At 40.3% G+C, this 21,768-nt stretch overlaps 1 protein-coding gene across 1 annotated transcript; it reads left to right on the top strand.

Annotated features, from left to right (window-relative positions):
• The first annotated feature begins 944 nt into the window (after positions 1–944).
• On the top strand, positions 945–18,544 carry RBP1 (retinol binding protein 1). The gene is made up of 4 exons (XM_059479190.1): positions 945–1,017; positions 1,635–1,813; positions 13,324–13,425; positions 18,378–18,544. The coding sequence occupies exons 1-4, from the start codon at positions 945–947 to the stop codon at positions 18,429–18,431; spliced, it is 408 nt and encodes a 135-aa protein (XP_059335173.1). The 3' UTR covers positions 18,432–18,544.
• Positions 18,545–21,768: the final 3,224 nt, after the last annotated feature.

Below are 21,768 nucleotides of genomic sequence, written 5' to 3' on the forward strand. Positions count from 1 at the left end.
TTCCAGAGTCTTCTCAAGAGCAAGGACTTGCCAAAGCCCCAAAGTAGATAAAATATCCAGTAGGGGCTTCAGTTGTACCATATGCAAACATCTGTGAGGCTCAGTACTTGAACTCTGGTGTTAGTGGGGAAAACCCATGCTCCTCTCTGCAGGTTGCCTGTTATGCTGATTGAGTGTTTTATTTCTGACAGGAGTCACTTTCAGAGAATCCAGAACTCTATAAAGTGTAAAACTGTGTTCCAGAGCTCCTCAACTGCAAGCATTCATGCAGCATTTATCACTGTACACAGTAACCACTTCTTCCCAGTACAAGTTTCCACCTAAGTGGTGCTTCTGAGCCCCCAGCTGGCCAAGTGGCTTCCACGGGTGGTTCTTTAGGATTCAGGAGCTTGTGGAACAACTTAAAGGAATACCAGACACAAATGGCTTTGACTGAAATGGTCTGTATGATTGTTTTCTTGAAAGAAAGCATGAAGTAGCTGAAACCTATTCAAGAAGAAGAATTTGGCTCAAAAAAGACACAAGATAAGCATTTTTATAACTTTGGCTAATATCCCAAAATTTATAGCTTGGCTAATATCTCAAACTAAAACTGTTTGAATGGCTTGTATTTTTTTTTTTCTGAGAGGCAGGAAGAATGAAGAGTAATATGGTTAAAACGGATTTTCCTTACACAGTGATATGAAAGGTGAATATTTCATTTGTTTTAAATCAAGTCATCCTGCTGTCATGTTAGAAATCTCAAAGGCTCAGCCTTGTAGAAGGATTTAAAAGCAGCACTTCAGCAATAATCGGATTAGAAGGACTTGCATAGCTGCATGGTATAAAAAAGAGATAAAAGAAACCAGAGTCCCAACTTGCTACAAAGCAAGGCCGTGAGTTGTGGGGTGCAGAATCAACCCACGGTTCTGAGCCAGTGATTTTGACATTCACCTGGAGCAGGGATGCCTGCAGACTTCAATGGGTACTGGAAAATGGTCAGCAATGACAATTTTGAGGAGTATCTGAAAGCACTGGGTAAGGTTCCCTTCAAACTTCTTGAATTAATAATCAATGCCACCTTTCTTATTCTTTATGTGAATCTATTTTTTCTTGTACAGTCATAAGTCATTTTTGTGAGAAGTATTTTTTTCAGAAACGCACTTTAAGGATTGCCTTAAGCAAAATTGTTTTGCCTTAAGCAGCCTCTACCTTTTAGCATTTTGAAGCTTACATTAACAGACATTAAACTACATAGCTTGAGGAGGTATGTGGTGGATTCCAAACATAAAAGAATCTCCTATAATTTGAAAAGCAGCAAAATTTTCATATTTAATAAAGATTCAGTGTAGTACTTAATGCAATTTTGTATGTTTGTATTTGATGTTGTGTTAGTATCTCTATAGAAATATTAGAGGCCTTATTAACTGTCAAATACAAATGGTATTTTTTTATAGATTTCACATAATTGGAAAACTGAAACATTAAGTTATTTAAGTTATAAGAATTAGGTTACATCCTTTTTCTGGATGGGAAGGCTGGTTTGAAATATTTGGACATCTATTTATCTTTGTTCATTTCAGTTCTCCCTAGAAGCAGCAAGCTTCTCCTTGTGAAGACTTTCTGGATAAAAAAACCTCTTTTTTCTTTTTCAGATGTAAATGTTGCTGTAAGAAAAATAGCAAACTTGCTAAAGCCTGACAAAGAAATCCTTCAGAACGGGGATCATATGATCATTAAAACACTAAGCACTTTTAGAAACTACATCATGGAATTTGATGTAGGAAAGGAGTTTGAGGAGGATTTATCTGGGGTGGATGATCGCAAGTGCATGGTAAGAAGTAGAACTTCAACAATGAACAAAATGATTATTGATAACCTGAGGCCTTTCACAGAACACATCTTTTAACCATCCTGGTGGCTATTCCTGAAATTATTTCTGTACTTCTCAGTTTGCCAAGAGGTTCCTACAGTTTGGAGCGTGCCTTTAGATTACAGGAATGCTAATTTTAATCAGGATCACAAATCAATTTCATCAATCAGTGAATAATAATCTCAGTGAAGCTGTGCTCATTTATACTGGGATGTTTGTTAGTCAGAAAGACACCCAGGGTCACTTCCAGAACCTCTTTAATGAGTAAGGTTTTACAGTAGAGGAAATCCACTGATTGCAAGGTCAGGCACTGCTCCTGTGTGAGAATGGCCAAGTGCTTAAAGATTGCCTGGGTGTTCTTATTAGAGTCCACACTTAATTAGCCCACTGGAACAAATCTTACTGAAATGAATAAGCAAACACTGGGGACTTTGTTTTACAATAGCTCTGTTTTATGAGCTCTTTTTGCTTTTTAATTTAGGACTGATAAATATCAATTTACAGAGGAAAAACTTGAGAATAGCAAGTTCTCACCTATTAGTTTGGCAGCATGACACTGGCAATATTCTACAGTTAGGAAGTTGACAAATAAAAGAAAATTATCTCAGAAGAGACTCTAGAGGAGAAATCTCATAAAAGAGAATTAATAGGTTTACATTCTGAGAAAGATAGTGCTATTTAAAAACAATAGTTTTCTCTCACACTAAGATTTGCAAATTTACTTTTGCTCTGATAGTGGCAGGAAAGAGAAAAAATGTGAAAACCAGAGAAAAAGAATGGTTGGCTACTGAGTGCCTCAGCAAATCCCTCTGTGGTCCTTGTTCCAGAGGGTACAAGTTTGATGAGAGTGCAGAATCCAACATTCACAGAAGGGAGGAGCAGATGCATTTGTGTTGAGGACAGTGCCCCCACGGCATCTTGTGATTTTGGTTCCTGGAATGCTCTTAATTAGGATATTGAGGTCTGGATTCACTGAACAGTTAGGAGCCCAAGAAAAGATTTAAGACTGAGGTGATTAAATTACCATCAAAACATCTGCTCCAAAGGTTTGTGTGTGCACATATCTGTCCATGTGTAAGCATTATCTGTACTTGAATACCATTAATTCCCATCTGAAGGAGAACTAAACCATCCTCTGCATGGTGTAAAGAAGTAATATTTTATTATTTTTAATAAACCAAAATTCTCTACCCTATTTTGCTAAATTGAGTGATAAGGGAAGGATTCAAAATGTTAAACCAGAAAGAAGAAACTAGAGAGAGAGAATTCCAGTCCCTACAACAGCTGATTGATTTGGCATAGAAGCTAGTTCAGCCTACTTTCAAAGGTTACTCAAACATTTCTCTGTTTACTGTTTGGTGGGAAATGCCTATTCAGCCTTGGAAGCAGAAGGTAACAGCAGCTTCCTGCCTGTTCCAAACAAACAGACAAAAACCCCAAAAAACCAGGGGTAGTCACTGTCTCTGACTGGGTTTTTTTAGGAAGGATTTAGGGATGTAATTCCACAAAACCCCCCAGAGATCTCTGTGTGTCTCTGTGTCTCCAGCTGGACAGTCCAGGTCACTGACCACTGGTGCTCCATTTACCTTGTAGCAGCACATCACACTTTAGAGTTCAATTTTCTCATTAAATATTTCTTTTCTACATGACACCTCTGTTTTGTCAATGAAATAACAGTACAAGAAGCTGTCTTGCTAAAGTGACTTCAGTCCAAATCTGATAACCATAATGTCAGGCAAAATTTGCAGCTGTTAAGCAGCAAAATGACTCCAACAGTGCAGAAGGAGTCTTGTGAGAGAAGAGTCATGGAGTTTATAAGATGAACTGGACCACTCCCTGTGTGGTGTTACAAAGAAAACCACCATAAAAGCAAATGTTAAATATCATTCTTGGTGCTCCATTTGTTCATGCAGAGCCTGTGGAACTGCATGCCATAAAAGGCTTAATCATTAATAGCCAGCCTGTGTAATGGGAAAGGTTGTGAATCAATTATTGTTATTTATATTGTGGACTGAGCAGACCATGGGGCAAGTTTTATCCAAGGAGCTCAATACGTGAGCAGTACAAAGTAACATGGATAAGACAAATTACACATTAAACATTAATCTATACAGCAGAGCAATCATCAGGAGATTAACAAAAATAACCTTAGAATTAATCCTTCCTAGACATATAGATTGTTTTTTCTTTTAATGAGGAATATGTCATCTAGCTAGAGTTAACGTATCTGTAAAAATAATATCAGCACAGTGGACAGGTTACATCCTGTGTGTAATTCACTGAAATTGTGTTCACCTTTCAGTTGTAAAACATATTTCTGAGCCAGTCAGAGTAGAGTGTAACTACAGTAATTCCAAATCAATGCTGTCCATGAGCAGAAAATGCTAAAACGTTTTGCAGATACTTATTTTTGATGTTGGAGTTTTGACATTATGAACTTGACAGTCTTGTGATAGTGCAAGCCCTCTCCCCCTTTGCAGTTAGGGTTTTTCTCATTTTTGTAGTTGGTCACTCCTGGGAGCCTGTCTGAACTTTCATGATCAGAGAGTTCATTGAGAAGGATAAACTTTAGCAATTTCAGTTTGTTCTTCTGCTGACCCTCAGCCTGGCTTTCTTGCATGCACATATTTTTGGGTGACTGTTCACTGCAGGGATAGAGGGAACAGCAACTGATGACATCAGGTCCTTTAGGATGTTGTTTCTGTTGGGAAGTGAAAATTTGCAACTTTGGAAACACTAAAGCCCTGCAGTTTAGGTCAAGGTGCAGTTTCTGTGTTCTGCAAAACCAAAGATGGGGATGGTTGAGCACAGGAGAGATCACAAATGACAGCTGGTATCATTGCTCCTAGGGCTTTCCACCCAGGATTGGATCTCCTGGATAAAAGTTAAATCTATTCACTTGGCAATTTTGTGAAAAAGATCTTTCTGCAACTTCAAACATATTTAACTATGCAGGGTTGTTAAAAACTGGGCATCTTCAAGTACAAATGTAAAATGAAAGTTCAGGAGCATCTTTCATTCCTTGCAAATGTTCCAAGGTGTGCATTAGATGGTGTAGAAGGAAGTTTAGAACATTAATTTGTGTTACATTTTTCTCACATGATGTGAATTGGAGCATGTAGTTAAGCTTCTACTGCTTTGAAGAGTTTGTTCATAGTTTTAATTGGCAACACATTATCAGATGGAGAAGGTACAAGACAGAAATTTAAAGTTAAATGGAGAGCTCTGGCTTTGGTATTTCTCACACTGAGTCTTTGATCCTGCTGTCTTAATTCTCAGTGAAGCTCCAGTCTCATCATGAAATCTCAATTTTAAAGAGAATTTCTACAATCTCAAATTGTGATTAATTTAGCATCTCAGGTGTTGCTCTAAGTATGAAACTTTGTTTCTTGTATATAAACATTACTGTGGAAATATTTACTGTGCATGCAAGAGGAAGACCCTATTGAAAAAATTAATCCAAAACTGTCTCTGAAAGTATCTCTCATTTATCACCATAATAAATACCTCTCTTTATAGTTGTGCTTCCCTTTTTCCACTGTCAGTGATAACCACTGAGGCTGGTGAAACACCTACAGTGTGAAACACCTACAGTGTGAATATAGCACAAAGGAACAAGGCACATAAGCCTTCACAGTGTCATTTACTTAGTGTTTAGTAAAGCAATTATGAAAAAGTTAACTGAAAAACCTTAAAATGCTGAAACAAAGGCTGAAGTTTCACATTGCAAGTCTTTGCATCCAATGAATCAAAGCAGATTGAAAGTTGGGTAGCTCAGATGCAAAAATCCCTTTCCTAAAATTTTTAGCTTTCTAATGATTCTGCTGCTGAAGTCAGAGAAAACTTTTGCATTGTAATTATTCTCTGCTGTTCAGGCATTTGAAAGACTGAATTGCTTTATCTTAGACTATTAATTAATCTGTCTTATGCAGAATTAATCTCTTTTGACAGAAACTAAAAGCAAGTGATGTGTTAAAAGATCAAGAAAGATTTTATGTTGTAAATATAGAAGAGCAGAATTTCTCGGATAGATGAGAAGAATTGTGTTATAACTGAGTATTTGTCCAAGCATATGAGAGGTGCTTTGGTAACTCAGAACCTTGTGCTCTCTGATACAGTAATTTTCTTCTTCCATTGAAGCAGGAAATGAAATGACAAAGGCAGGGAACTGGGAAACAGAGAAAACTGCAAGAATTTGAAACTGAATGTGGGAAATAATACATCTTAACCATTTGGTTATCTAAAGCTGAATACAAGGGGGATATAACCATGAATAAGTTATCAAGTGGGTGTTTAGGTTTCCTTTATTGAACTAACAGAACTTGTAGTCCTAGTTAAGACTTGCTGGGGTGGGGTAGGGTGAGGAGGATTTGGGAGTTGTGGAATTCACACATCAGATCTAGAATACTTCTTACCATGTGAAATGTCATTTAGTGTTTGAAACAGCCCCACAAGAACTGTTCACAGACACCTGAGTGTGCCATGTCCTCCTGGAGGGAGGGAAGTTGCTCAAAACTGATCATGGCTCTGTTTTAATTAACAAAGGTGCCTAATGTGACACTGATTCCTCTCGGGTTTGTACTCAAGAAAACTGCAGTAGAGGTAGTTGTTCTGGCCATAACTTGATTTATACCACTGCAAGGTCAGAATAAAGCCCTATTACAAAAGCACATGGTTTGTGAAGCTTATTTAACTATTTAGGCAGGTTGCTCTGTTACACAAATGGAATTCACAGCTGTTAATCTAGTTCTGAGCAGGCTTGGGAATTAAGACTTTTCTGCCAGAAAAACAACAACCAACAAACAACATTCCAGTGCATGGAATTACACAAGGGAACTCCCACAGAATGAGAAGATTCAAAATAAATAGTGCCTGTCTAGTAAGATGCCAGATCAGCAATATGTCTTTATTTGATCCCTCTGATTTAGCTTTCTAGTTTAGCTGATTTTATTTCTTTACCCTTCCAGTGCTGCCCTTTTGGGCTTATAAGTATTTTCTCATATATTTAGCATTATTCTAGAATTACTGTTGCTGGGCTGGTCTTCTCTCACATTCAGTGCCTCCTGTCTCTTTACAGTACTGTAATGTCCCTAGCTCCTCCTTGGCATAATCCCTGATTTTTATTTTTTTTTTTTTTTTATTTTGGAGGGGAGGGAGGTGTAATTTAAAAGAGGTCAAATTTATGATAGTTTTCTGTTGGTATTTCTGGCCCTTTAGAATCTGCTGTCAAAAAAAGATGGAGAAAAGTCCTCCAGTCAATGCTCTGAGGCTCCAGAGAGCAGAAGTCCATGCTGGGCCCATCTCAGGCTGTGTCAGAATGGACTCTGGTCCTTCTGTGTGTGCCTCAGTGAGGAGCAGCAGTTTCCTTTCCCCTGCCTTGCTCCTTGGCCACGAGTCCCTGCCTGGAAGTGATGTGCTCAGCACATTTACACGGTGATAGCAAATGGAATCTTTGCCCATATAAATGTCATAAATTTCACATTTTGCAGGGCTGGATTCCTGTCTAAACCATGAGGCTGATTAGAAGCTTTGGAGCTGGTTGTTCACAGAACTGCTGCTAGCACAAGCAAGCTCTGCAGGGAAAGTGGGTTTGGATAGGTTTAGCATTTCACTTTTTGTGAACTCTGAAACCTCTGGGAGCTATGAATGGAGAAAGAGCAATCAGAATGTGCTGAAAAGCTGAGAACCAGACTTAACAAATCCAATTTTGAATGACAAACCATTAGTGTTGTGTACAATTGTATCTTGCCAAAATTACACAGGGGATAAATCATTTACAGCCATTAATTTAAACACTAAGTGTCTTAGAATCGATTCTGATCGTTGCACAGAGTGAATTGGATGTGATGGCTTTTACTCTTTTTTCTGGCATGGGATGTACACAAGTTTTCCTATTTTTGTATTGCTTGTATACAATTTTATTTCAATAAGAAAAAAAGCCACCATTCCTAAGAAATAAAATAGTATGCACTGTGTAAAGTATTGATTCTCCTCCTCCCCCACACACTGTCAGCTGCATAGCCCAGAGCTTTGCACCTTCACTTTCCTACACCCTGGAACACCTCTTGGCTTTGCTCTGTTGTTCATATGAGCAAGGATTCAAAACAAGGAATTGGAACATTTAGGATCTGATCCTATCTGACTACAGCTTACTTTTCATCTGATTTTTTTCAATCCAATCCTAAGCCCCTTTTCCAGCAGTGATGCTGACAGTGACAGAAGCAAAGGACACTTTGCCATGGCTGAGCTACAGTGTGGCTGAATAGCTTCAGCCTTTGGCCAGCACCAGGATCTGGAGATAAAGGATTCCAGGAATCCTTCCAGGCATTGTTCTGTCGGGTTTGTTGTTGTTTTCTCAGTAGTTTCTGCTGCTGAACTTCCAGATACAGATGTGAAAGACTGAATTGCTTTATCTTAGACTATTAATTCATTTATCTTATGCAGAATTAATCTCTTTTGACGAAAGGGGTTTCAGGGGGTGGGGACAAAGCTGCCCATGGCTGTAGTCCCTGGAGCAGCTTTCTGCACAGAGGCCATAGGGAGCGACCACGTGGCAGAATTCCCTCTCACTGCTATTGCACTTTGTCTGGGACATCAACATCAGTTTATTCTATGCACACTTCATTTTATTTTTCCCAAAAAACTGCTTACAAGAGGTTTTTGTATCACTTTGATACTTAGTACAGATGAAATGGTTTATCTTGAGAAGTTGTTAAATACCTCGCTGAAGACATGGCTGTGTTTGACCAAAAGTTCTAGGATATTTTCTTTGCTGTTATTTACAAGACACAGCTCAAATTGGATTTTTCTGTTTCATCTTACCTAAAAAAAAATTCCTTTCCATTTTTAAATCCTTCTTAGGTCATAATTACATCTGTAAAATATGCTGTCATTCTCCCAAGCAGAGATTTACTGGCTGAAGATGGAGCAGGGAGTGTGGTGCATGTCTGGCTTTGCAGTCATTTGGTGCTCCAAATATAGAGACAGCACTGAGGAAAGCAGCAGAAAAATAGAACTGATGCTGCTGTGTTTGTGCTACAGATAGAAATCAATATCATATTTTTGATGAAAGGTGGGAGCTGCAATTCATACTTGTAAAGGCAACGTGTCAAAAAATCTATGTAGCATTAACAAAAAACGTTCATGAACTACTTGGATAAAAGTTATTTTCTTCCATTCATCTGTAAAATCCATTCTGCACCCTCAGCTGCAGCCCCTGAGCCAGGCAGGCTCACAGGAATTGCCAGCAGGGGAATGAGAAATATTGTGCAGAGCCAGCACCAAATGTCTTTGCACTTGGACCTCAATGGGAAATGCAAAGGACTCTGCTCACATGTTTGATGACTGTTTCAGTAAATTACAAAAGTCACCGTCTCTGCCTGTGTATCAGGAGGATTTGCCACTGGGAGCTGAAATTGTGCAACATTTCACTACAGCTGCTGCTACTAAAGAAATAGCAGATATGTAGAATTTGTTTAGGGGTTACCTTGTCTCATAACTGAAAACAGTAATGAGAATACTTTAATTATCATTTCCTCCACCTTTAATATTCAGAAAGATTTAGGCAGTGCTATGCATATGAATTTAAAACTTCATAACACAGAGATTAAATCACTAACAAAAGTATGTGGATGCCTAAGTAATAAAAGGAGAATATCAAAGTACAAAAAAGTGAAAGACTACAGAAACCATACCATAAAAGTCAAGAAAATTTGAACATTTTTTGTGTTCTCAGGCTTCAGAGGCTTTTCCACTCTCCAGAAGAGCTCCATTCTCTAGTATTACACCTCAAGAACAAAGTGTACATAATGTGAAAATTGTGCAGTGCTGGTGGTTGGATTTTTTGGGAAGAGTTAAATTGAGGCAAGGGTCCCAGGTTTTTACCTCACTCCATCCCCTTTTCTGGCATTCCTTTAGTATTATTGATGCTGGTGACTAATAGTATTAGACTATAGGTACTAATAATATTAGGCTATAGTAATATCATTATAATATAGTTATATATTATAATAATTAGTCACTATAAGTGACTAATTAATATATAATAATACTTATATTTATATTAATTATCTGTTGAATATATTAATTAAATATATTTATTATTAAGATATTAATAATATGTTAATAAATATAATAAAATGCTAAATAACAAAATAATAAATAAAATTTTATTAAATATAATGTAATGCTAAAATAATAATTAGTCACTATAAGTGGCTAATAATAATATTAGACTATAGTGACTAATAATATTTAGTATTATTAGAACTGCTGACTAATTGCACCCATCACCATTCTCTGTTGAATTTTCCTACAGATTTACATGCACATGACCCAGGAACTGTTCATCTTAGGGTTAAGTGTGGGCAGGTGGAAAGCAAGCAAGAGTCAAGCTTGTTTATGGTGAACTAGATTATGTACTGTGTAGTTGAAAGGAATAAACAATGGCTGTGATGTATTATCAAGTAGCACAAGGTGCTCAAAAATGCAGAGTTCAGTTTTAGAGAAATGCTCCATTTCCAGCTGGTTGGTTCTGCCACTGGAAGCTCTGCAGTGTCCCCTGGGTTTGCCTGCCTGTGGAGCAGGATGAGGGGCAGGAGCTGAGTGCCTGGGCTGCCCCGTGCCCACCCTGGGCAGGATTTTCAGTCCTGCTGGGCAGGTGGCAGCAGCTCTGTAACCAGGCAGCCCTTGGGTAATGCTATTACCAAAATGGGGGCAAACAAGGTTCCTCACAAAGGCACATTTTGCTGGGAAAGCAGCTTTACATAAAAGGTGAAGTGTTTGTTTATCTTGGGAGCATGTGCCAGGAGAGCCAGAGGGTCACACAGAGCAGTCTGCAAGCCCCTGATTATACCATGGCAAGGTCCTGATCCAATCCTCAAAAATAAATCCTTGCTCTCTGATACAGCAAGAGAGATTATACATACAACATTTGCCCTACAGTATTTCTGGAGCGTTGTTTTTATGTTCTGATTGCAATATTTAGGACTGTTGTAAAGCAAGTGTTGCTCTGGTTTAGGTGTTGTAGAGGGTGGGATGTTGGAGCAATTCAGCCTCAGCTAACGCTCCCTGTGTGTCTCGGTAGAGGTATTTGAGGTGGCAGGATGTGTTTTAATCTGAGTTAAAAGAGAATTTTATATTTTGTGTACTAGTTTAATGAAAGAGTCATTGAGACATTACAGTTTGACCCAAGGAAAGGATACAGATGCCACTGATTAAAGTGGTTGTTCCTGCTAACAAAGAAAATTACATTATGTTCTCTTGCAATGTATTCTACCCTTTATAACCTTCAGAGCAAAACAGCTACATACAGAAATCAGGAATTGTGTGGTTTACTCATATCCCTCACTATTTTATATTTGTCAAAGGGAAGGCAGAGGATACCTGAGAATATTGTCTGATAAGACAGCTTGGTCAATGTCTGTGGGTTTAGACTCTTTGTGGTTATCAGCAAATTGCAAAAAGCAATTTCTAATCTTGACTGGAAAAACAAAAAAATCCTGAGGAAAAAAGTGTGTTGTTTTCTGAGATGAAACAATTTCAGTCACCCTTGGAGGCTAAAAAGTTAGCATTTCCTTGTGCTGCTACAAATATTTCTCTATTTCCCCCAAGTGTACTAAATCAATGTAACACTCTCAACTGACTTTGAGCATTAGGACCAATAAAGTTGGATCCTACTTTATCATGGTGTTTTGCCTCTGAATTCACATCTAAACCCACCAAATTTAACTATTAAGCTAGAATAAAGATAAAACTATGCTGAGCTAATACTCAGGGGATACAAATAAGTGGAGTTACTGAGCAAAGTTCCACATAAAAATGCTTCATTCCACAGTATCCCTCACATCTACAACTCACCATTCATTGTTACATTTGTTTTTTAGAATCAGAAATTTGTAACTGTTAATTTATAAATTAAACATTATTCACTGACTCCTATTATTTGTTATCTTCCATCCCTTCAGTGGATGTGTGCAGATTCAGACATGGGAGAGGATTTAGTTTATGGTGACCACATTAACAACAGTTTTACCCAAATATGTTGTTCCTTCCTGCATTAGCATTTTTTGCATTAAAAGGTTATGGTTTCATGAAATGTTATCTACTGCTTGGTTTAAATATATCACTTTACAAAAGAGAACAGAAGCATTTGTGAATGCATTTTCTAAATTAGAGAGATTTTTAGCAAGGACACGTGAGTTTGTTTGTCAGAGCCCCCATGTGGTGCAGACAGACTGAGGGGATCAATCCCATTGCCTTGCCCATGATTCTCTATCCTGGCACTCTGGAGTGATTCATTTTCCATGCTGCTTTAGTCTAAAGCTTCCCAGGGGAGGAGGCTGCTGCCTGCACTCATGCAAAGACAGTGTCTGTCACGGGTGTCATTTAAGAATTAATTGTTTGTGACATACACAGATTAAATAAATAGGACTGGGTAGATCTTGAGTGTTGAACTGGGCTTAATTACCAGAAGGAAGAATGTAGGCTGACTTCCTCTCTTAGGAACTACACAGGATGGATGCAGGAAGTGTCCTTTAATGACAGATCAGAATTCTTCATCTCTCCATATCTGACTGCTCAAGCCTTTTACAAGGTAGACATCAATTCCCTGTTTAGTCCTCAGAGTGCCTTCAAACAAGCTGATTTACAGGCCATGTGCTAATATTAATGTTAAACTATCCTCATGGAGCACAAACTGTCACCACTCTTCCCTCTGTAAATGTTTTACAGAGCATTGCTTCTCTTTGTCTCAGGGAGATGGGAAAGGCAAATTGTCAGTAAGTGCTGACCAGAGGAACAGGCTGCACTGTCATACAGGGAAGGAATTGTTTAAATCAGGTTTTCCTGAACCCCCAGGACAGCACCAATATTCACACAATATTGGTGAATTGATTATTGCAGTATTGATTACTGCACCTGACTCTTGGCTTGTTCTGCCAGTCCTGGCTGGAGAAGTCCCCCAACCTTTTTTGCAGGATGCTGCAAAGTTCCCAACTTGCTGACCCTTCCAAACCACTCTGCTGGGTGAAGGAAGGCAGATTGAGAATGAGGAAAAGCAGCTCTGTGTTCAAAAGCTTTGTTCATCCACAGGAAATGGGAATTGTTCTCAGGTAGAGTAGCTGGGGAATCATTCAAAACCAGGCTGTATCTTAACTTTTCAGCTCCTTTTGCACATACAGTGTTAGGCAGAAGGGCCCTTCTGCTGCTGCATTTTTCAGCAGGGAGAGAGGAGTGTGTTTTACACAATGGTTTTGATGGTATTTTTTCTTGCTTTATCTCATCCCTCCAGTTTATGGCAGCAATTTTCTATTCAACTCATTTCTTAGGTAATTATCCTAAGTGGTACAACACTATCCAATCATTCTTTTCCTGAGATATACACTCATAATTAGAGATAAGTTTTGCTTCACAGAAACTAATCACAATATCAGAGAATATGACAGTAATCCCAAACATGTCTGTTTTGTCAGACCACCGTGTCTTGGGATGGAGATAAGCTGCTCTGTGTGCAGAATGGAGAGAAGGAGGGCCGTGGTTGGACCCAGTGGATTGAAGGAGATGAAATGCACCTGGTAAGATCATGCAAGAGGTTTGGAATGCCCCTCCCTTCAAATGTTAGATAAAACACAGCAGGGAATGTGCTGTATCATTTTGGCTTGCTTGGACATATTTGGGTATTGGTGCAGCATTTGACTTGTTTCTAAAGCAACAATTTCATTTGGAGCCATTATGTTTTTATGTCCCTTTCAAAGCCTGACCATTTTGAGTGCTCTTTATGTGCTCAGTGTCTGTCCAGACTCACCAGGCTGAAATGTTCACACATTTACCAGAATGTCCCTCACAGTCTGTAAAATGCTCAGTATGGGAGCTGTGAAACTGAGCACCCAAAAGCAAGGGGAAAATACACAATTGTTCTCTTAAAATAATTACAGGCCACGCTACATTATAGCCTACAGAACTAAAATGGCAATTAAGCTTTTGAAATTGATAGTTTTTTCAGATTGTCATTTTTATCTTTCTAAATTACCAGGACATGAAAGAAGATGCCTGTTCTTTTGTCCTATAACTCTTTATAGCATCCTCACTCTCTCATCAGCGTGGGTAAAAGGCAGTGTTCCTGCTGGGATAATAAACTCCAACCTCCATTTCTCCTCACTGTGCAGTGCTATTAGCATTCAGCAATCTAAATGGATATATTCTTAATGTTCAAATCAGCACCAGAGTTAGTAAATCCTTGCAGAAGCACCTCAAGCCCCTTATTACTAAACATAATTTTGAGGAAGTGTTGGTTCCAGAATGCAGCGAGGAGAGGGATGGGTATGACAGATCTCCCCAGATGGCCTTGGTGCAGCACAGGCAGGAGAAGGTTGCCGTGTGAGTGAGGACTTCATAGCTGAGGCTCAGAAACATGATCATGGAAATGAAATAAATTGTCCAGTATGTTGGTAATGTAAGCAAAAAGTCTTGGTTTAAGAAATACTGTCAAATGTCACAACTGTGTAAGATATGCTGTCCTCTGGGCAAAATAAAGCCAGAATATTTTTCTGCTTTAATTAATTTTTAGGAAAGAAATGTCCACATCAAACTAGGTCAAGATGACAAATCACTGTAAATGAAGTCTGCTATGTTGGTTCATCAAAACTAGGTTCTGCAATATGTTTTTGGTCTAATTGGGATTCCACAGCACCCAGTAAACCTGGCTGGGCAGTCCATGTTAACCTGTGGGACCAGGGCACCAGAGAAAATTCAACATGCCTGGATTTTGGAAGCTGCAATAGTGCCTGCAGAATCAGCCAATTATTATTCTCCTTCCAGGGGAGAAGTAAAGTGTTCCCTCCTCACCTGGAGGAGGGGAGGCAGCAGTAAATAAGATACCCAAATTTCCTGTGCAGGCACACTCCCCCCAAGAAGCCCCTGTCAGTATTTCCACACTGTTGGGGAAGATGAAACAGGAAAGCCTTATAAATATGATTGTCTGGCAAAAGATTTTGAGAATATGGAACCTAAAAGCGAGATTGAAATGAAAGCAAGCTTTGAGATGCCTCAGTTACTGAACAACTGGAAAACAATGTCATGGCCAGCTGAAGGTAATCCCCTTTTGATGGAACAGCACCCTCTGCTTGCAGACAGCTCCAAGGGTCAGAGCAGACCCTACAGCTTGGCAGAAGGGGCCCAAAGAGGAGTTTTTAGGGTTTAAAATGTAACCCAGTGTGGTAATGTAGTGATTCTTATAGGCTGTATGTAAATGCTATAGGATTTGTATATTGTACTAGATTGGTTAGTGAGAATCAGAATATTCAACACAGAGGATGATTTATTGTATTGTAATGGGAACCTCGCTCTCTTATGCTTTTGCTCTCTCACCCTCTCATCCTCTCCACCCCTCTCTCCCTCTCTGGGGCCTGCTCTGAGCTGTGTTTGGCAGCTCCCAGCAGGGCCCTGCACCCAGGCCCTTTGCAATAAACCCCAAATCCCAGCAGGGCCCTGCACCCAGGCCCTTTGCAATAAAACCACAATCTGTCTCCCATGTGTGCAGAAGTCAGTCCAAAATTAACTCATGCAAAAGAAGTAGCCAAGTATTTTAGAGCCCACTCCTCAATCTTTCAATTTTCTCACTTCTGTTATTTCATGGATTTCAAAAGATGTCCTTTTTATTTCTCTAATCTTGTTAATGCAGCTCTCTCCATTAAAAGTACAGTAGAGTCCCCTTTAGTATCTTATTTTTGACCAGCTAAGATTACTAGGTCCTGTCCTTTTGAGAGAGCTTTAATACAATGAGCAGTTACCTTTAAAGAATGGATACTTCAATACCTTTATGATCCTATTGAACTTTACACAATGAGCCAAGTGTTAATTTATTCTTTTCACAGTTCTGCAGAAAGTAGGACCACATCCTTTAGGAATTTATCGCTTCCTATTTCCTTATTTCATTCTGTGGTCTGTACTTTGTAGTTCTTTTTGGATTTTATTTTATTTGAGTGACTTATTTGACCATTCCCCACTTCCTTTTGAGTTTTATTGCCCTTTTCTATTGTATTGATTGCTTCTGCTCCATAGTTTTTGTCACTGTCAGCAAATCTCTCAGCCCTTATTGCACACTCCTTCTTCCGGGTTACCTCTGCAGGAGTGAAGAGAACAGGTCCCAACCAAAGTCACTGCATCAGTCTGTTGTTCCACCAACTCAGCATGAACCATTTTCTCTTACTGGGGTCAAGCAACATGTGTTGTAACCCCACAATTCTCTTCACAGAGAAAAGCAAGGCACAATTCTTCCCAAGAATATTTCTGGGTTTCACATTCTCTGAACATCAGAGAAAGAAAACACAATTCTTATCATTTGCTGTGCCTGTGTTTGTGCCAAAGCAGAATGCAATGTGGAGATTGTTTACCCACAGTGATGGGGTTTTGTTTCCTTGGCCTGTCAGGGCCAGGTGTGTGTGTGTATTTGTGTGTGTGTCAGGACTGTCAGCTCACAGTCATGAGTTTTTCTGCAGTTCTGTGCAGAGTTGAGTGCTTGGCAGATTCACTTTTAGATGTGTAGAATAATATAGTATAATAAATTAGCCTCTGATATCCATGGAGTCAGATGCATCATTCTCTCCCATTTTCTGGGCTCCCAGAGCAGCCATAATATATCAATTAAGATTATTGACCTAGTTCAAGGGGTTTTTTTTTAAGTCATTTTATCAAAGTCCCTCATAAGAAATGTGCATAACTTCATCAAAATATTCTGGGAGCTTTATTAAAAGTCTCATCTTGAGCTGGAAAGTGTATCCCATCTGCTAGGTCATGCATGAACACTGTCCTTATGTCCCTTAAGAGCTTCCACGCTCTTTTTTGTTGCACCTGAACCTTGCCCCAGGCGCACACCTGTGTGCACTCCCCAGGGGGAACCTGAGGAGTTTCAGGAACAGGGATGGGTGAGCAGGCAAACAGCAGCAGCAGCCTCCAAATCCCAGCCCAGGATGGGAACTGTGCCCCTGCTCATGCCCAGCTCACAGAGATGCAGAGATCACTCTCAAAGCTCCTGTGACACTGCCTGGGGTCTGTGTACAAACCACAAACATGATGGGGCTGCTGTGGAATGTGCTTCGAGCTGATTTTCCAGCATCACTCTCATTCCATGGTTATGGCAATGGGAAGATGCCAGCAGCTCACATCCCAGGCAGCAGACCAAGAACTTAATGTTACAACTCACTTTATAAGTTTTTTTACCAATCACACAAAGCAAAAGCACATTGACAGTAGTTCCATCCAACCACTGTAAGCACAGCTACCTTTGGTTAAACAATGCTTGCTTATTTCGAATGCAATACCTGCTTGTAAGCCTTGAAACACAATGCACAAAGCTCCTTTATTAAGCTTAGAACTCCCTAATATCTTGCTAGATAAACTTTTCTGCAACTTATTATTATGGACAAGTGTTAATACATAGACCATTGTTCTATTTGTCCTTGCTTTTCTACAGTTTAAATAGCTTTTCTGCTGACCTATCTCATGGCTGCTGCTTAGCTCTAATCACAGTTCTGCTGTCTCTGAGGCCTGCCTCTTGCAGCTTTCCCAAAACCCTCTGATTTTGTAGATTCCCACACTCCTGTGGCACTCAGAGAATCAGCTTTTTGCATCCAGGGTGCTCAGGCTCAGTCAAACCCTCTGTGCTCTGCTGGCTGACAGGCCTGGAGCAAATCTTTGGTAGCCAGGAGCTCTGTGCTGCTGAAGTGACCCTGATTTCTGCATGTGCAGGCTTGAGCTACACCCAGCTGTCACCACAGAGATTCTGAGCTGCTGAGGCAAATCCGTCCCCACTTCTTTATGTACCCAAAACAGAGAATGCCCGTGCCAAAGGCCTCAAGCAGTTGCATATTATTCACTGCAATTCAAGAATGATGCACCAGGAATGGATTTGGCCCTTTAAGATCTGAGATCCCAAAGTAACTTCCCTTGCTCCACCTTTTAGCAGAAAACAAACCCAAACCAGATGTTTTCTTTTGGGATGAAGAATAGGCTAAAATATGTACAAGCCTCCCAGTTTAATTTAATAGAAAATCATGGATTCAAATTCAGCTGGATGTACACATGAATCTATGTTTGTGTGTGACGGTGTTCACAGGGGTTTTTGGATTGGGGAAGAGATGAGGATCTGACTCCATGTTTCAGAAGGCTTGATTTATTATTTTATGATATATATTACATTAAAACTATACTAAAAGAATAGAAGAAAAGGTTTCATCAGAAGGCTGGCTAAGAATAGAATAGGAAAGAATGATAACAAAGGTTTGTGTCTTGTCACAGTCCAAGCCAGCTGACTGTGATTGGCCATTAATTAGAAACAACCACATGAGACCAATCCCAGATGCACCTGTTGCATTCCACAGCAGCAGATAACCATTGTTTACATTTTGCTCCTGAGGCCTCCCAGCTTCTCAGGAGGAAAAATCCTAAGGAAAGGATTTTTCATAAAAGATGTCTGTAACATTTGTGTCCTAAGTAAAAATTGTGGTTTCTAATTATTTTCTCCTCCTAGGAAATAAGAGTGTGTGGAGTCACATGCAAGCAGGTCTTTAAGAAGGTGCAGTGAGCTGCTCCAGGAGTGAAGAACAACAGAACAACAGAACAACAGAATTTACTGACTTGCCAGCAACTCTACAAACGTTAGCACTGAGCATCCTCAGCAACAAGAGCAAACACAGAAATGAAGATCACGTTAGAACCATATAGTTGGAATAAAATATTTTTAGGAAACTGAAAAAAATGACTGCAAATAAAGCTATTTTTAGAAATGCCAATTAAAGATACTAAACTCTCTAAATGTGTGCATACCATAATTCTTGACTCTGCCAAAAAAGGACTATTAGGTATAAAATAGGAGGTTTAGACATTGTAAGCTGTTTTTTTACTCTCAGTATCACCCTTTTACTCTCAATATCACCCTTTCAGAGCCTTAGCCTTGTTTTTAAATGGTGGACTGCAGTTTTAAGGAAGAAAATGAGATCTGTAGGATGCAGCTTGCACTTAAATCCTGAATTTACTGAAGTCAGTAAGAATGTTACCATTAGCTCTGGTGAAATAGATCTATACTAGAAGTGTTCCATCAAAAATAAAAAATCTGATTTCTCAAAACTAGGAAATTTGTGGATCAAGATTTTGGAGAAAACAATGCTTACAGAAGCACGGCTAAGGGGCAATGCTTTTCCAAATGCTTTAGCCAGTATCTGTCCATGCATTTTTGTATTGTTGTTGTTCTGGAGACACTGAGAGTAAGGTCAGAGCTAGAAACTGTCTGTAACTGTACACACAGCACACAGAAGATGAGACCAGCATTGCTTTGTACAGTATCATTTGTACAGTATCATTTGCAGATATTTTATGCCCATCATAGTCCCCTGTTCTTGTGCACACCGAGAGCCTTGGCCAGGCAGGTGAAATCAGAACACTGATTAAACCTTAGTGAGGGCAATAATACTGCCAGATTTTCAGTCCATCAACACACTGGGTACAGTGAGCACCACCAGCTCTCATCAAATTCTAAAAGGGTTAAATTCACAAAGCTTTAGCAGGTAACCTGGAATTCCAGGTGTCTCCTCTAACAGCTGTTATCAGCCATTCTCAAGGACTCAGCCAGTGGGGAAATCACCACAGCAGAGCCTGCTCTGCCCTGGGACCATCCCCTTCCATGCTCTGCTCTGCACTGGGACCATCCCCTTCCATGCTCTGCTCTGCACTGGGACCATCCCTTCCCTGCTCTGCACTGGGACCATCCCTTCCCCTTTCTGCACTGGGACCATCCCTTTCCCCTTTCTGCACTGGGACCATCCCTTTCCCCATTCTGCACTGGGACCATCCCTTTCCCCTTTCTGAACTGGGACCATCCCTTTCCCCTTTCTGCACTGGGACGATCCCTTCCCCATTCTGCACTGGGACCATCCCTTTCCCCTTTCTGCACTGGGACCATCCCTTCCCCATTCTGCACTGGGACCATCCCTTTCCCCTTTCTGCACTGGGACCATCCCTTTCCCCATTCTGCACTGGGACCATCCCTTTCCTTGTTCTGCACTGGGACCATCCCTTTCCCCTTTCTGCACTGGGACCGTCCCTTTCCCTGCTCTGCACTGGGACCATCCCTTTCCCCTTTCTGCACTGGGACCATCCCTTTCCTGCTCTGCACTGGGACCATCCCTTCCCTTGTTCTGCACTGGGACCGTCCCTTTCCCCATTCTGCACTGGGACCATCCCTTTCCCCATTCTGCACTGGGACCATCCCTTTCCTGCTCTGCACTGGGACCATCCCTTTCCTGCTCTGCACTGGGACCGTCCCTTTCCCTGCTCTGCTGCATCCTCTCCTCAGCCCTGCTTTTGCCTTCCCCAGGCACTCAGTGCTGACTGGGGCAGTTCAGACCTGTAAATGGAACAAATGCTGCCTCTTTTAAAACATGCACTGTTATCAATCCTGCTTAGGAAAGCTGGGAGCCTCCTCTGACATGGAATCCCAGACTCCCAGAATGGCCAGGGAGAGATCCAACCTGCCTGCCATGGGCAGAGATCCAACCTGCCTGCCATGGGCAGGGACACAGCATGGAGAAAAGGAGCTTCAGAAACAGCCATTGTAGAGTCTAAAGTTTGCACAGCAGGGATGGCAAACTCTCTGAACTTTGTCATTTCAATGGTGTAGCACCAGATGTGCTGTAACGCACATCTAATTCCATTTTATAAAGTTTTGGGGTTTGCTTTACTTCAGAAAGTACCCAGATGATATTACCCATGAAGACTTAAGCACCCCCATGTGATAACAGGTGAATAATACTCCCTGTCCCTGTAAATTCTTGTACCACTCAGAATTACAGACATGCTATCAAATTATTTATTTAAGTTCCCCTGTAATTACTTTTTCTTGGTAATACTTATAGCTAAGGAGGTTTCCGGGAAATATACTTGAGTCTGATCAGCCAGGGCTATGCAGAAGCTGCTTTTCTCTCCTGGAAGAGTGTGTTAGCCAGCCAGCTGTGTGTCCATAGCTAAATGGATATCCCAACAGACAGACAGACAGACAGACAGACAGACAGACAGACAGACAGACAGACAGACCACCAGTTCATGGGGATTGACTTTTCTTCTACTTGGAATGGGACAGATCAAAACTGGTTACAATTAAATAAAGTAGAAAGGTTTTAAGAGAGGGAAAGGATCAGACACCTGTGGTTCTTGGGCTAAAATGTTGCTCTGCTTAAGGGAAATTGCAAATCCTTGCCTATTTAAAATGCTATTTATCATCTTACACAAGGCTGAGGATATCCCAGTTGCCAAATTTCAGCACATCAGTCATTTGTTTTCCTTGGAAGATTATTTGACACAGAAACTTTTTTCCTTAAAGTTTCTAATTATTGATTTCATAATCATGGACACCCTCCAAGTGTCTTTCCACTCTTCAGCCCCAAGGAGAGCAAGAGAACAAACAAGTGACTGTAATGAAGTGATGGCTCACACCTCCATCCCCAGATAGAATTGGCAGGATTTCTTTTAATGCTCAGCACTGACAAAGACCTTTTGGAAATGCAGTTTTCCTTCAACAGAACTTGGCAGTTCACAACCCTTAATTCACCAGCTGTCTTCTGATTTTTGCCTGCAGTTCTCTCCAGTCTTGTGTAACATTCACAAACTCTTCTTGCAGAAGGTTGTAAGTGGATCAATTAACATCTAGCTAAGTAAATCCAATTGTTAAAAGCTATTATTATTGCAATCAAACAGACAGCTTTTCCCCTTTGGGTCATTTGGTACAAGGGCAAATTTAGCACCACACTAATAACTAATGGCTTATCAAGCAGAAGCAATGTAACCTGCTGCTAATTATGGAGGAAAGGCAAGCCCACAAAGCACTTCCACAGCTCATGGGTGGAAAATACAGAAACTTCAGAAATGTT

Source organism: Ammospiza nelsoni, chromosome 10 (assembly GCF_027579445.1).
Source record: "Ammospiza nelsoni isolate bAmmNel1 chromosome 10, bAmmNel1.pri, whole genome shotgun sequence".
NCBI classification, from domain to species: domain Eukaryota; kingdom Metazoa; phylum Chordata; class Aves; order Passeriformes; family Passerellidae; genus Ammospiza; species Ammospiza nelsoni.